Here is a 17,114-nt window from a genome sequence, read left to right as displayed (position 1 = left end):
GCTGAGGAAGCGTTGTTCTAAGTCAGCCATAAAAATGTTGGCATACTGTGGGGCCATGCGGGTACCCATTGCAGTGCCGCTGATTTGAAGGTATACATTGTCACCAAATGTGAAATAGTTATGGGTCAGGACAAAGTCACAAAGTTCAGCCACCAGGTTAGCCGTGACAGTATCGGGGATACTGTTCCTGACGGCTTGTAGTCCATCTTTGTGTGGAATGTTGGTGTAGAGGGCTTCTACATCCATAGTGGCTAGGATGGTGTTTTTAGGAAGATCACCAATGGACTGTAGTTTCCTCAGGAAGTCAGTGGTGTCTCGAAGATAGCTGGGAGTGCTGGTAATGTAGGGCCTGAGGAGGGAGTCTACATAGCCAGACAATCCTGCTGTCAGGGTGCCGATGCCTGAGATGATGGGGCGTCCAGGATTTCCAGGTTTATGGATCTTGGGTAGCAGATAGAATACCCCAGGTCGGGGCTCCAGGGGTGCGTCTGTGCGGATTTGTTCTTGTGCTTTTTCAGGGAGTTTCTTGAGCAAATGCTGTAGTTTCTTTTGGTAACTCTCAGTGGGATCAGAGGGTAATGGCTTGTAGAAAGTGGTGTTGGAGAGCTGCCTAGTAGCCTCTTGTTCATACTCCGACCTATTCATGATGACGACAGCACCTCCTTTGTCAGCCTGTTTGATTATGATGTCAGAGTTGTTTCTGAGGCTGTGGATGGCACTGTGTTCTGCATGGCTGAGGTTATGGGGTAAGCGATGCTGCTTTTCCACAATTTCAGCTCGTGCACGTCGGCGGAAGCAGTCTATGTAGAAATCCAGGCTGCTGTTTCGACCTTCAGGAGGAGTCCACCCAGAATCCTTCTTTTTGTAGTGTTGGCAGCAAGGTCTCTGTGGGTTAATATGTTGGTCAGAGGTGTGTTGGAAATATTCCTTGAGTCTGAGACGTCGAAAATAGGATTCTAGGTCACCACAGAACTGTATCATGTTCGTGGGGGTGGAGGGGCAAAAGGAGAGGCCCCGAGATAGGACAGATTCTTCCGCTGGGCTAAGAGTATAGTTGGATAGATTAACAATATTGCTGGGTGGGTTACGGGAACCATTGTTGTGGCCCCTTGTGGCATATAGCAGTTTAGATAGCTTAGTGTCCTTTTTCTTTTGTAGAGAAGCAAAGTGTGTTTTGTAAATGGCTTGTCTAGTTTTTGTAAAGTCCAGCCAGGAGGAAGTTTGTGTGGAAGGTTGGTTCTTTATGAGAGTATCCAGTTTTGAGAGCTCATTCTTAATCTTTCCCTGTTTGCTGTAGAGGATGTTGATCAGGTGGTTCCGCAGTTTCTTTGAGAGTGTGTGGCACAAGCTGTCAGCATAGTCTGTGTGGTATGTAGATTGTAATGGATTTTTTACCTTCAGTCCTTTCGGTATGATGTCCATCTGTTTGCATTTGGAGAGGAAGATGATGTCTGTCTGTATCTGTGCGAGTTTTTTCATGAAGTTGACAGATTTCCACTCTATACGGCTAAATTCAGTGCCTTGCATAATGACAGGTTTCAGAGTAGCAGCCGTGTTAGTCTGTATTCGCAAAAAGAAAAGGAGTACTTGTGGCACCTTAGAGACTAACAAATTTATTAGAGCATAAGCTTTCGTGAGCTACAGCTCACTTCATCGGATGCATCCTGTAGCTCACGAAAGCTTATGCTCTAATAAATTTGTTAGTCTCTAAGGTGCCACGGGTACTCCTTTTCTTTTTGCGAATACAGACTAACAGGGCTGCTACTCTGAAAACTGTAAGGAGAGGGATCACTTAAGATAAGCCATCACCAACAGCAGGGGGGGGAAAGGAGGAAAACCTTTCATGGTGACAAGCAAGGTAGGCTAATTCTAGCAGTTAACAAGAATATCAGAGGAACAGTGGGGGGTGGGGTGGGGGGGAGAAATACCATGGGGAAATAGTTTTACTTTGTGTAATGACTCATCCATTCCCAGTCTCTATTCAAGCCTAAGTTAATTGTATCCAGTTTGCAAATTAATTCCAATTCAGCAGTCTCTCGTTGGAGTCTGTTTTTGAAGCTTTTTTGTTGAAGTATAGCCACTCTTAGGTCTGTGATCGAGTGACCAGAGAGATTGAAGTGTTCTCCAATTGGTTTTGAATGTTATAATTCTTGACGTCTGATTTGTGTCCATTCATTCTTTTACGTAGAGACTGTCCAGTTTGACCAATGTACATGGCAGAGGGGCATTGCTGGCACATGATGGCATATCACATTGGTAGATGCGCAGGTGAACGAGCCTCTGATAGTGTGGCTGATGTGATTAGGCCCTATGATGGTATCCCCTGAATAGATATGTGGACAGAGTTGGCAACGGGCTTTGTTGCAAGGATAGGTTCCTGGGTTAGTGGTTCTGTTGTGTGGTGTGTGGTTGCTAGTGAGTATTTGCTTCAGACTGGGGGGCTGTCTGTAAGCAAGGACTGGTCTATCTCTTACGTGATCACTCTCCTTACAGTGTGTATGATAAACCCATTGTTTCATGTTCTCTGTGTGTGTGTGTGTGTGTATATAAATCTCTCCTCTGTTTTTTCCACCAAATGCATCCGATGAAGTGAGCTGTAGCTCACGAAAGCTTATGCTCTAATAAATTTGTTAGTCTCTAAGGTGCCAAAAGTACTCCTTTTCTTTTAGCGAATACAGACTAACACGGCTGCTACTCTGAGACCCAACCTTTGTATTTCTTGCCTTCCTCATATAATGTCACATGGCTCTGTGTCCTGATCCCCACTCCCAGCTTGGTCCTTTGATTCTTCCAGGGTACTAAAAGTCTCAGAACAACTGTTCTTAAGGGAACCAGCCCTTGAATACATGGCTGGCAGACAACGGACCACAAATACTCTTAAAGGGGACAGATTGCCTTGTTAATTGTATAAACATAGTTAAAGTGAAATCATTTAAAAATAAAATAAATGCCTGCCCAGCTTTAATTATGACTATACATTAGTAACAAAGTAAACCTATACACCAGGCACAGATAGAAGTGTTACTACAAAACACAGTGATAATATACAAATCAACCAGAAACAGACTGAATTAGAACTGATTAAACTAATGTCATGCTTTTCACATTACATTTGAGGCTTTATTTGAAGGAGAGAGGATTCAGAGTTTTGTAACCATGCTGTCGCTTTCAAAATGTAGGGCAACATTTTCAAACTTGGGTGCCTAAATTAGGAACCCAAATCCATATTTAGGTACCTAATTAGGTGGCTTGATTAATAAGTAAACTGCTGCAGATCCCATTAACCTCAGTGGGAGTTCTGGGAGATTCAGCAATTCTGAAAATCAGGCCACTTTTATTTAGGTCCCTAAACATAGATTTAGGAGCCTAATTTTAGGCATTCATGTTGGAAAATGTTGGTCTCAGTATCAATGGTAATGAAGCTTTCATAGTGATCATGCAATATGAGATTGCTGGGTTGAACACACAAGTCAAAAATGGTCCGGTTGTGTTATATTTTAAATACTTAACAAAACGCAATACTTCAAATGCTTAATGAAGGTCATCACAGCAGTGGGAAATAGAATAGAAAGAGAACAGTAAATATAAGTTATTTCATTAGCCTAGCCTGTCTGGAGATCTGTGTTTCAATCTTGCTTACGGATCCTGAGTGCAATGAATTAAATAGCCTTATCTCAATCCATTGGTTTATATCACAAAACATTTGAATATTAGTTCACAATTATAAGTGTGTGGTCAGGCAATCCTGAGGACTAAAGAAGAAAGTGATGGAAGCCTCATTTAAAAATTGGACAAAGCAGAGAACAATCTGATATTGGCAAAGGAGGGACTAGATATCCTAATTGGTCTTTTTCCCACATTAAATTTCCTTGATTCTGTAAAATTCTGAAGAATAGTCAGGAATGAAATACAATTACATTTAATATAGGCTAATATTGGTTTAAATTAAGTTCTAAATCATAAGAACAAGAAAAGATACATAATTACCTTCACTACAGTTTGTTTCCCATTGCCACCATTGCTATTATTCTCTCCCTTTAACAGTCATTTAAAAAAACAACCCCCTTCTCCTCACCTAGACCCTCAATATTTAAAAGAGATCCAACTTTAAAAAAAATCTTCTGCCCTCAGACTGGTGAATAATATATATTCTACCCACAAGCAGAAACACCTTCATCTCTCTAGAATTCCCTTACGTGAGCTCCTTCTGCTTGAATGGATTGCTAGAAATTAGCAAATCAAGTATTCAGCTCTCTGAAGTGTTATTAAGTACGTAGAGTTCCTCAGATATCACTAACATTTACTTCCCAAAGTTTAAGAAACATTTATATTGGAGTGCCTTACTCCCTCCATGAAGGAAAAACAATATTATTGCATTTGTTCCATCCTATTTCACTGATGATAATACTATCGCAGGTGAAACCTTGGGTCTGGAATAACTAGGTTGTGAGGAGTCACAGTTCTAGAACCTAGGGCTGCCAATCCCTGAGGGTCTGCTGCATCCATATGGCCCCCCAACTGCTCTGGCAGATCACTGATCCATGAGCCGTGAGCCAAGCACCACAGGCTGGGCCACCCACAGAGGGCCTGATTGGCAGTGCTCCTAGGTCCCTGAGAGGTCCAGGAGCACTACTTAAGCAGTGGAGAGGGCACCAGGATGTTGTCCGTGCAATTAGGTGGATCCCCAGATGGCTGCTATGATAGACCCTTCTCTGTTGCTTTGGTTCTTGACTTCTGATCCTGGCTCTGCCCCTTGGCTCCAGCCCTATACACTAAGGCTGACTGCGGCTTTACTCACTAGGCTATCTACTCATGCCCTGCCTGTGACATAGACTTCCTGAAACCACAGGTTTGCTTCTGACAGGGTTGACTTTGCCCTTTGTCTTTATGAGATTGAACTATCAGGGACCGATGGCACAGGCCAGTAGTGTCACCAGGCAGCTGACATTGGAGTCACCCTTCACTTGCAGGGGTGTAAGGGCAGCTGGAGCTGCTTCAGCACTGACTGGGCAAGATGGCCAACTGGAAGCCGCTGCCTGACCCCGAAAATATCATGCTGGAGGGAATGGCTAGAGCCACTTCAAATCTAAGAGGGCAAGCTGGCCCCAACCACCATCAAAGACAATTTTTGACAGAGCTGGATGTAGCCCCCAATTTAATAGGTCCACTACATGACATCCAGCCCTGCTCCCCCTCCCTCTGTGCCCCACATCCAGCCCTGCTTCCCCCCTCCCTCCCGCTCTACCTAAAATCCTTATCCCTCCCCATTCGCTCAAGGCTTCTGACAGGCCCTGGTGCTGAGAGGAACCTGCTGCGGGTTCTGGCCAGAGGACCCACTGGGCAGAACGGAACAAGGATGCTGGCTGTGCTCCAGCAAAAGTACTCCCTCTCCCCACCTTATCCCTCTATGCTGGCTCCAAGCTTCCTACACGTCCCTGGCACTAACAGGAACTACCACAGGTTCCACAGGCAGAGTTGGACCGAGGTGCCCAGTGGCTAGAGTTGCTAATGGCTTCAAAGTATCTGGATACTTGCGGGTGGAGTCTCCCTTCCACTATGGTCCCTGTATTGTGCTATAGCAATGTAAACATGCCGTGAAAGCCCCTAACCTGGCTAGGGGAGTTCAGGAACTGTGTAATACAGTCTTAGGCCCTTTCACAAGTCCTGGTGTAGGGTGTGTGCTGAGGTGGTAGCAGAGTCCCTGTTCAGTAAACCCTTCTGATACATGTTATGTGCTCTCTGTTCTGAAGCTAGATTTGGTCTTTCTTCTTGTTGTTGGGGTAGTAACTTACAGATATCCTTTGCTCCTAGACTGAAGGGCTAATGACAACCTGAAAACTGGCAATCTCAGTATCACAGATTAGAGAAGAGTCAGATAAAAAGGGGCAAACACAATCCAACAGAAAAAAACCTGACTAAGTAAGAGTCTGAGTAAAGGCATCTGTATCAGCCTTCTCTTCAGATCAGTTACCTGGATTATGTCACCTGGTTTCCTTACTGATTTATTGAAAAGGGATATATCTAGGCTGACTACTCTGTTGCATCGCCTGCACACAAGTCTTACGTACAAAAACAAAAACAATACATTTTATTTTTGTGCACTTCTTTTTCCCAACCACTGGATTTATAGGATTTCAAAGCATTCACTGAATTCAGACTGAAGAATGGTCAGGTATATGCCTATTGAATGTCAGAGCATAGATTATGGCTCTGGTGGTTCAATTCTGTAACAAGGGAGGCTGAATGTGGTGGAGCTATCCAGAGAATGCACATTATTTTAGTCCATACATTGATATTTTAAGTGTTAAAACCCATCATGGAAATTATAAATACAAAAATTGACCCTAACCCCAGCTACACTACTTGCTGTTCCATGATATAATATTAACATATCTGCATGTCTATGCTGCTTACAAAGGTAATAGCTGCATATGCTTTATTTGATGAGTGCCTTATTTATTTATGGGATAGCTTGTGGGTCTTAAAATTTATTTTGTGAGATTGTATCTTTGAGTGCCAGGAGGATCAACAATCTGGTCCAACAAGAAATTATTTTGGCAAATATGAGTTGCCAGAAATTTGCAGCTGCTTTCTTCCAGATCCAGAAACACTTGATAAAAGACGAGAGCTGAGACTGTTATCTGGCAATCAATGGCTTCTTCCACTAGTTACATTTATGATTTATCATAGATAAACACTTGATTAAGTCTCTCTCTCTTTTTAAAACCTAAAGATATCCTGCGGCTATATCGGCAATAAAACAAGACTACAGCTGTCCTGTCTCGCCACCTATAATACAACCTTTGATTAAATAAAGTTACCGTCTAGCTATCTCCGGGAAGAAAGAAGCCACAACCAACAGTCAAACTGAGTTGGAGAACTTTTAGAAACACTGGTTTCACTCAATAATTAACAAAGAATTCTTATACAAATATGTTCTTTTACCACTGCCGGTCATGCTACAAATACTGTGTCCCTGTTTCCTTGTACTCCCCTGTCTGTCTGTATCCATCTGTTGTCTTTTGTCTTATACTTAGACTGTAAGCAGAGACTGTCTTTTTGCTCTGTGTTAGCACAATGGGGGCCTGGTCCATGACTGAGACTTCTAGGCACTATAGTATAAATAATGAATAATAATTTACCCAGTGAAGACTTGGTTATTTAAAGTTAAAGGCTTCTCAGATAATGCATACCTTAATTAAAAGGCCATAAATAACTTGCAGTGCATCTTTAACAAGTTTTACCTTATATGCATAGAAATAATTGAGCCAGTAAGTGGCAAACTGTGCTGACACTTTGAAATTAATTTCAGTAATACAGTAGAGCACTAACAGAAAGTGGGATACACACAGTGAAATGATAGCTGAAGGAAAACCTATGTATAAAATAAGATTAGCACTATTGCACAAAACTAAGATAAGAGGAAGAAGCTTGAATTCATGTGGAAGGATTTTTCAACTATCAAATATATCATTGTTTTAACATTTGATTAAAATAGTATTAGAGTTTATCAAACTGAGTTTAGGTTATAAATAGTGAGATTCAAAAGAAACCAGGATAAATTTTTGAATCAGAGGGTGAAATTCATGCCTGGGAGTGGCCAGTGAAAACAGTGCAAATTTTTACTATAAAATACTACAAATGAATTGTTCACAAACAAGCTAGAAATCATAATTATTCACAGAAATTATTCAGCAAATAATTCTCTGCAACAACTGTAAGAAAACTGATATGCTCACAATTAGGTTGCCAATGGGAAAAGATATTAAATTCATTGAGAAAATTACTAATTTTGAATTATTTGCCATCTCTTGTCATGCCAGAGAATGTCTACGTGCAGATAGATATGACCTTATTCCTTTGTTTCAGTGAATTATGTTATCAATTTTTGCATCACCTTATCATGCATGCTTTCTTTGTGAGTATTACACATTGGGGTGGAAGAAAAATATAAATTTAACAGTGTGAGAAAAAGAGGAGGAGAATTGCATAACTGATTGAACAGTTTTAAAGCCACTCAACTATCCTTATGTTTTTTTCCTCCAGTAATATTTTTATAATCCTGGAAACAGAGCTGGTCAGAAAACAAACGATTTTTTGGGAAAAAAAATGTTGGTGAATTTTGTTTCCTGTTTTTGTCAAAATTTCACTCTGACAGAAAATTTCTCACCCGCTATACCAGACAGTTGATTCATTCCACTTACATTGACCAACTGTGTTTGTACTTACTTATTCTATTAAACAAGGGGCAGGGATGCCTAGGTAGCCTTGGAAATGTTTTAGAAATGAAAAGATTGATGTCAGCAGTTCAAATGCAGGCCAAGCCTGGAGTTGAAAGTCTAAAAGTCATTACCATACAACCAGAAGCAAGGTTTTATTGGACCAACTTTTGTTGGTTAGAGAGACAAGCTGCCCAGGCACACCGAGGGAAAGGTACTCCCAGCATCAGAGCAAAATGCAGGGTGGAACAGATTGTTTAACATAAGTAGTTAGCACATATTGTAAGGGACCATTCAAGATAGAGTGGCCCGCTAACACATCAGCAGTCATACGGTAAAAAGAGAGGGTTAGTGGGTTATAGATTATTGTAATAAACCATAAATCCAGTGTGTTCATTCACGTCATGATTTTTAGTGTCTAGCAGAGTAATGCATTTAAGTTCCCAGGCTCATCTTTTGAAAGTGTTGTGCAGGTTTCCTTTCAGGATTGATATAGAGTGATTATCTGAAAAGTGTTCCCCCACAAGTGATAGGGTGTTTTTGTCTTTTATTGTTTTCCTGTGTGTGTTCATTCAAGAGCATAGTGATTGTCTGGTTTCGCACACAATCATCTCTCTGGAACACTCCCACCTAGGATCAACTTTCTGGACACCACCATTGGTTTTTTTTTCCACCAAATGCATCCGATGAAGTGAGCTGTAGCTCACGAAAGCTTATGCTCTAATAAATTTGTTAGTCTCTAAGGTGCCACAAGTACTCCTTTTCTTTTTGCGAATACAGACTAACACGGCTGCTACTCTGAAAGCTTCAAAAATGGAACTGTACAGACAACCATATACAAGAAACCCATGGAAAACCACACCTACCTTAATAGATCCAGTAACCATCTCAATACAGCAAGAAATCTGTTATCTACAGCCAGGAACCACAGGAGAAAGTCTAGAATATACACCTTAGTACACTTAAAACCACCTTCACCAAACAAGGACATGCCATCAGAGAAGTAGATCTCATCATGGAACAAGACACCCAAATACCCTGAGAGAACCCACTTCAATACAGTAATGAAACCCCCTCTGACTGCATACCCCAGTTGTCACCTACCACCCCACACTGGAACCCCTATGGGGCATCATCAAACAACTACAGCCCATACTTGATAGGGACTCCATCCTGAAAAATATCTTTCCTGAACCCCCACTTCTGGCCAGCAAACAACACCCCAACCTCTCCAAACTCATCATGAGAAGCAAGCTCCCCACAGACCACAACACACTAACTAAAAGTGGCACCAGACCCTGCCAGAACAACAAATGAAAAACCCGCAGACATATCTCCACAGATACAATGATCAACACCCCGCACAACCCACCTTTCAAGATCCATGGATGCTATACATGCCTAGCACAATATGTGGTGTACCTCATCCAGTGCACTAAATGCCCCAACAACAACTATAAGCTTTCGTGAGCTACAGCTCACTTCATCGGATGCATTTGGTGGAAAAAACAGAGGAGAGATTTATATACATACACACACACAGAGAACATGAAACAATGGGTTTATCATACACACTGTAAGGAGAGTGATCACTTAAGATAAGCCATCACCAGCAGCAGGGGGGGGGAAAGGAGGAAAACCTTTCATGGTGACAAGCAAGGTACGCTAATTCCAGCAGTTAACAAGAATATCAGAGGAACAGTGGGGGGTGGGATGGGAGGGAGAAATACCATGGGGAAATAGTTTTACTTTGTGTAATGACTCATCCATTCCCAGTCTCTATTCAAGCTTAAGTTAATTGTATCCAGTTTGCAAATTAATTCCAATTCAGCAGTCTCTCGTTGGAGTCTGTTTTTGAAGCTTTTTTGTTGAAGGATAGCCACTCTTAGGTCTGTGATCGAGTGACCAGATGAAGTGAGCTGTAGCTCACGAAAGCTTATGCTCTAATAAATTTGTTAGTCTCTAAGGTGCCACAAGTACTCCTTTTCTTTTTGCGAATACAGACTAACACGGCTGCTACTCTGAAACAACAACTATGTTGGTGAAACCAGACAATCACTACGCTCTCGAAGGAACTCACACATGATAAAAGACAAAAACACCCTATTACTTGTGGGTGAATACTCTTTACAAAGCGATCATTCTATATATGACCTATCAGTCTTCATCCTGAAAGGAAACCTCCACAACATTTTCAAAAGATGAGCCTGGGAGCTTAAATTCATTACTCTGCTAGATACAAAAATCATGGTGTGAACAGAGACACTGGATTTATGGTTTATAACAACAACCTGTAACCCACTAACTTCCTCTTTTTTTGTCATAAGACTGCAGAGATGTTAACAGGCTACTCTACCTTGAATGGTCCCTTACAATATGTACTAACTACTTATGTTAAACAATCTGTTTCACCCTCCATTTTGCTGTGAGGCTGGAAGTTCCTTTCCAGACCTGAAGAAGAGCTCTGAGTGGTTTCAAAGCTTCTCTCTCTCTCCAGCAGAAGTTGGTCCAGAAAAAGATATTACCTCACCCACCTTGTCTCTCTAATATCTTAGGGCCAACATGGCTACAACTACATGCATACATTACCATACAATATCTATTCAGTGGCCTATGCAAAATGATTTGGTGATGGACAGATGTTCATATCACAAACTCCATCACATTTGGTATTAATGGCATCCTTGTTGGATGCAGAAGAAACAGGTGCATTTGCAAGAGGACAGAGTTACACTGACAGGGCAATGGGAGAGCTTACATAGCCAATGCAAATGACACATCTTTAGTGAGGGCTTTGGTCTGAGAGCTCTGAGTTGTGCATTTCTCACCAGCACTAACTTCACAATAAGAAATCAGGGGGAGATGGGTTTCTCAAACCACATAGATCCAGATGAAAAAAGGATTTAATTCTTTACCAGTGCAGTTCTTTTGAAAGTTGGGGTTCTCTAGAGGGTGTCCTGGAAGACGACACTGGAATCTGTGTTGCCAGAATTCGGGAAACCAGGGATTTCGGGTGTTGGTATCCAAACGTAACTTCAAAAAATAGTCATCAAATGACAAGACCTCTGGGGACTGCAGTTTGATAGTGATACCTCCATTTGCTTCAGGTTCATAACCTTCAATTACTTCATCTCTGTCTGCCCAGCCATCACTGAAAAGAGGGAAGGAAAAATTGTTACAGAGATACAGGAATCTGGTGTGAAAGATCACCTAGATAAAACCAAGCTGACACCCTTGAAAAGATACTGTCAAGGAGATATCCAAAGCCCATTCCAAGTGAGTCAAAAATGTATGCATAGAAGTGAAAAGCTAATTGGAAAAATTAAGGTGACTGCTCTGGCTAGCAACGCCTAACTATTGTCAGACTGAGGGCTGATTAACTCATTTGGAATGAAAGAGATATTTATCTTCAAACTGGTTTCTTTGTCCCACTTGAAATAGTCTAGGTATGCTTAGGATGTGGGATGCTATATTTTTTGTGATTGAGAGAATACTGCATTCCTCATCCTATTCTGTAAGGATCTAATCTGAATGGAATAATAATGATTTTTCAAAACCCTGGCACTTTAACACTACATAGCTGTGATCTCAGCAATCATGGCTCTGGAAGCTAGCAGAATAATTCAAATCAAACAAACTGAGAAATGCATCAGGGTGGAAGAGAGAGTGGGGAAGAAGAATGCGTAGGAAAATTGAATCAATTGAAAAGAAAGCCACACACTGTTTTTGCTCCTTTTGGAAATCTATGAAACATGTTTTTTCTTACAAACAAATGGCTTTTGTTTATTTTTACTGTCAATCCAAACTGACAGTGCTAAAAATAAAGACAATCCTAAAACCCCGAGGAGAAAAAAAATATTTCTCTGACCATATTATTTGATGAAGAGTCAATTTAATGGTTTTGAATGAGGTTACTTGGCTTAGCATCTGATTTTTAAGTTAGTTCACTAACTCCAAGTTCACTAATTTAGCTGCATCCTCCAATTCTTCTTTGACTCCCCCTAGAACACACTTAGGTTTAATTTATGTGCAAATGTAAGTCAGCCCACTTTAATTTTAGTGTGCATAGTCATGTCTCCAGAGAAATAGATTATTCTGACATCTAAAGAACTACCTGCATCCATCTGGAATGACAACAACAGCACTCTGCCACTGAAAGAATTTAATCTGTTTGCTTCAGCAACATCAGCAAGGAGATCAACAAAATCAATGTGACTGACCACTAAGAAAAGAACATCTGGCCTATAGCCACCAAAACATAGGCTCCTTCCAGTCTGAATCTGCACTGATTATGCAGAACTCCCAACAGATACATTTACATGGGCTCCATTCTAAGGAGTAGACCATACCTTATGCAGAGCCCTGAGCAAGGTGGAGTATTTAGACTGACCAGAGATACACCTTTTAAGGCAGGATTCCCTCTTTCCTTCCCTCTTGCTGTTGTCCCATTTACCTCTAGCAATTTATGATACCCCCTGCAATAGGTCAGCTGTGCAGTTCTGGAGAGGGGAGGAAACCAGGGCTCTTCCTATTCTCACCCCTCCTTAGCCGTTTGCTTGGGGGAATAATTGGGTGCACAGAGCCTACTTACTCCTCAGCACCTATACCCAAGGACTGAGTATCACATGCACAGGTGTAAGGGGGTGGGGGGAGGGTTTTTTTTATAGTCCATATAGTGCAAATACCAATCTAGCCCTATAAAAACAGGAGAGGTCCAAAATTTGTTTCTTTTAAGTAGGAAAAGAAACAAAGGTCACTGCAGCAGCATAAGTAATTACATCCTAATTTCACAATTACTTCATTAGGTGTCACTTTTGTGGTTTTCAACAAACTGTAGAGTCAAGTAGGATAATTACTGTGTCAAAAGGATTTATTAAATCAAGTCACTTAGAACTTTACAAAGATTTATCTACAACTTTTGCTTTGAAAATGTTGCCACTTCACACTGAGGGCAAAGGACAGTGTTTCTGCCAATGCTGGAGACAAGGTGTCAAATTCTTTGAGTTACAGGTGATGGGAAGAGCTACCTTGATTTGAAATGTTGACTGTCTAATGTTTCTGTGGTGTCTTCTAGCCCAGCAAAGGCTTGTTACTCCTCAAATTCCCCATGTGCTTAAAACTACCTGAAACCAGATGTCAGCTAAATTTGCAGAAATATGCTGTAATCAAGCAAAGCTTTGTTAGCAACCATTCTTGTGATAATTTGGGAGCCCAACCCTGCTTTCAGCAATGTCAATGGGAGAAGTGGAATCCCTGGCTGCTCTGTTAGTAGCTGGGTGCCAGACTACTACCTGGGGAATCGTGGCAAAACTAAAGCTTGTTCTATTGCCACCTGAAGTTCCTGCAAACACCAGTGACAGTAGGTGCTGAATATGGAACGTGGGACTCTGCAGGGCTAGTTCAGATCAACAGGGGCTCCCTCTTTATTGCTGAATGCCAATGTTCACCCTTCTCCAGTCTCACCAAGAAGTGTATAAGAAAATTTGGTTGGGGGGTGGGGGGCAGTCTTAAGAGGGGAGAGAATGGTTCTGAGCCTCCAAAGGATGTTTCCAGTGGCAGGAAGAGGAGGTTCTGAAGTGGGGCTGGGGTCACTAGAGGTAGGGAGAAAGCTCTGATCCTGTGGATTTGGGCAGATATTGAGCCTCACTAGATCTGGTGAGTGCAGGAGTAGGCTGGAAGAGAGGCGGTGTGATTTCAGAGCCAAGGTGAAGGTTCTGAAGTGTGGAGTGGTGTCCTTAGCCTGGGGGCCAGAGTTCTGAGCCTAGGGGTATCAGGTAGGAGGAAATTTCTAGGCATGAAGGGGTGGGGTTGGAAGAATTCTAGGGACCTCTGAGCCTGGATGAAGGGAAGGTACTTTGGAAGGATTGAGTATAGGTGGAGGCTATAAATGGAAGACAGTAAGGATATATAGGAAGGTAAGAGAAAGGTGGGAGGGTTAGGGAGATGGAGAAGAAGCAATAATTGAAAAAAATGGTACAGGAAGAATAGAGGGGAAAACATGGTTTTCTCCCCATTTTTCCAATATGCCCCAGTTTTTCATTTTGAAAAAGGGAAGGTTGGTGGAAGAGGGGCCTCTGTAAAAACCTCCCCAGTGTTCTCCTCCCAATCCTGTGATTGTGTCCTAGCATTTCACTTTTAAAATGTGGTCAAACTGCAAGGGAGGCAGTCAGGGTGGGAAGGGCTATTGTATTATGGTCTCTGCCACCCTACTATTTATGTTGGACACTAAGACCACTGCAAAGGAGCAACACTTCTGATGATTCAGGACCACAGACATCATGGGCACCAGGTAATCATGTACATGTAGCACAGGAATGCTGGCACCATGCACACACCCATCTTATTATTATTAATCACATTTTTAATGGAAGTGCCTAGGGAACCCTGACGCTCAGGACCCCTGTGTGCAAGGCCCTGAACAAGCAAAGAGGAGCGGATGGTCCCCGTCCCAAAGAGTTATAATCGAAATAGACATGACAAAGGGTAAGGGAAAGAGATAGAACACTCAGTGTGATCCATGTTATAGTGGCAAATGTTAATAAAACACCTCTAAAGGTAGAGAGGTTAACTAACCACAGAAAGATCTAAGGAATGGAGGAACATGGAATGTTCAAGACGATAACAAACAGAAACACTTGTGCAGGGATGTTTGCATCCCAGAGAGGGCAGCTGTACACCTACAAGTTAAAACCCCAATCCCGCTGTTGAATCTGTGTGGGCACATTTGGGTAGGTCTACATTTATGGTGGTATGTACAGTACAGATGCTGCATGCCCAGTCAGCACGGGTATAAATGACGGTGTAGACAGCAAGACATGGCTCAGTGGAGTAGAGTGCCCAGACACACCTGATCTCTATGGTATACACCCTTCACAGCCCCTCAACACCTTTAAGTTGCAGCTCCCATGTCTGCACTACTATTTTTAGCAGTGTTGCTGCCACTGCAGACTTCCCTGCTGCAGGGAGCTGCCAGAGCCTTTCCCTGCTGCGGGAAAAAAGACTCCGGCAGTGGGAGGTAGTGCACAGAGACTCCAGCAGCTCCCCACTGCTGGAGCCGTTCACTGCAGCAGGTAGCTGCACGTATCCTATATGCTGCCACAAGTGTAGGCAAGATCTTAATGTTGCTCTGTGCATTTGCAAACATCTACCTGTGTGTGGAGCTGACTGCAGAATCAGGGCAGAAATTACACATTGATATGTTTCAAAGGGGGTCCTGAACATCCTATTAGGTCACTGAGTTGTTGGCAAATGCAGGTTGTTTCATGGTGTTGGAGCTCTGATAGAAAAAAACATTAATTAATCCATTCTTGACTAGGCAGTAGTGGGCCCCTTTTCAGGGGAAAATATTAAGGCTGCGATTTTCAAAGCAACCTAAGGGAATTAGGTCCAAATCCCAGTCTAAATGATTTTTATTGTGAAAAAAATAGGATCATAAAGGCCTTGCACAAGTTTGGTGAAACGAAGGTTCCCAGACCTGAAGAAGAGCTCTGTGGGGCTTGAAACTTGTCTCTCTCACCAACAGAAGATGGTCCAATAAAAGATATTAGCTCACCCCACCTTGTGTCTCGGATATCCTAGGACCGACATGGCTACAACTACACTACATACATACATGAAAGTGCATCCGATGAAGTGAGCTGTAGCTCACGAAAGCTTATGCTCAAATAAATGTTAGTCTCTAAGGTGCCACAAGTACTCCTTTTCTTTTTTGCGAATACAGACTAACACGGCTGCTACTCTGAAACATGAAAGATTGGTAAAAAGAAAAGGAGTACTTGTGACACCTTAGAGACTAACAAATTTATTAGAGCATAAGCTTTCGTGAGCTACAGCTCACTTCATCGGATGCATTTGGTGGAAAAAACAGAGGAGAGATTTATATACACACACACAGAGAACATGAAACAATGGGTTTATCATACACACTGTAAGGAGAGTGATCACTTAAGATAAGCCATCACCAACAGCAGGGGGGGGGTGGCTTATCTTAAGTGATCACTCTCCTTACAGTGTGTATGATAAACCCATTGTTTCATGTTCTCTGTGTGTGTGTATATAAATCTCTCCTCTGTTTTTTCCACCAAATGCATCCGATGAAGTGAGCTGTAGCTCACGAAAGCTTATGCTCTAATAAATTTGTTAGTCTCTAAGGTGCCACAAGTACTCCTTTTCTTTTTGCGAATACAGACTAACACGGCTGCTACTCTGAAACCTATGAAAGATTGGTATTGCTTATGGATGCCACAAGGTGGCAACATATCCACTAACTGTATTGCCCATTACAGTTACCCTCTGATCGTGTTTGTTGTGCAGTGTTGTAGTCTTGAGATGAGTCTGGTAGCTGCTGCTGTATGGAGGCCTTTAAAGTGAATGCAGAAAAGCAGCTAGAAGGGGACATATGTGTGGGTGTAGACCTAGGAGCAGCATTTGCTCACTGTCAGAAAAAAGAGACAACCAACTGGTTTCATTACTGTTTCATGATATTTGTCACAATCAAAGTGGTTGCCAGTTCTCTGCAAGATGCTCTTCATCTCTGTCCCAATTTAGTTACTGAAACCCTCAAGCTGCTAAATACAAATGCAGGGGCGACAGCCACACACACAAAAAAATCAGATTAAATGGGAAGTACCCCAAAGTTACCTATCTCTAAGTACAGAGCTGTTAATACTCATCAACATTGATTGATTTAGGGAAAGGGAAATCAAAGGGTTTTTCTTCTGTTTAGATTTATTACCTCAATGATGTGTTACACTAGACATTTCTGAACAGCAGTTTAAAATAGCAACACCTGAATCTGTTGTATTTTTTGAAACCCAGACTTTAACATGGCACATATATTCCCGTGATTCCAACATACTGAGAAGTAAAATGGATTTCCTATTTTTTTTCCCAACA

At 42.0% G+C, this 17,114-nt stretch overlaps 1 protein-coding gene across 3 annotated transcripts in view; it reads right to left on the bottom strand.

Annotated features, from left to right (window-relative positions):
• Positions 1-17,114, bottom strand: part of GRM1 (glutamate metabotropic receptor 1) — a 289,991-nt gene that overhangs the window by 101,276 nt on the left and 171,601 nt on the right. For all 3 annotated transcript variants that reach the window (XM_038397490.2, XM_038397492.2, XM_038397489.2), the window contains exon 4: positions 11,135-11,370. In XM_038397490.2, the coding sequence (XP_038253418.1) occupies positions 11,135-11,370 (236 nt within the window). The remainder of the gene's footprint in view (positions 1-11,134; positions 11,371-17,114) is intronic.

Source organism: Dermochelys coriacea, chromosome 3 (genome assembly GCF_009764565.3).
Source record: "Dermochelys coriacea isolate rDerCor1 chromosome 3, rDerCor1.pri.v4, whole genome shotgun sequence".
Lineage (NCBI taxonomy): Eukaryota > Metazoa > Chordata > Testudines > Dermochelyidae > Dermochelys > Dermochelys coriacea.
The sequence above is the reverse complement of the archived record's forward strand: the minus strand, read 5'-3'. Positions and strand labels throughout refer to the sequence as shown.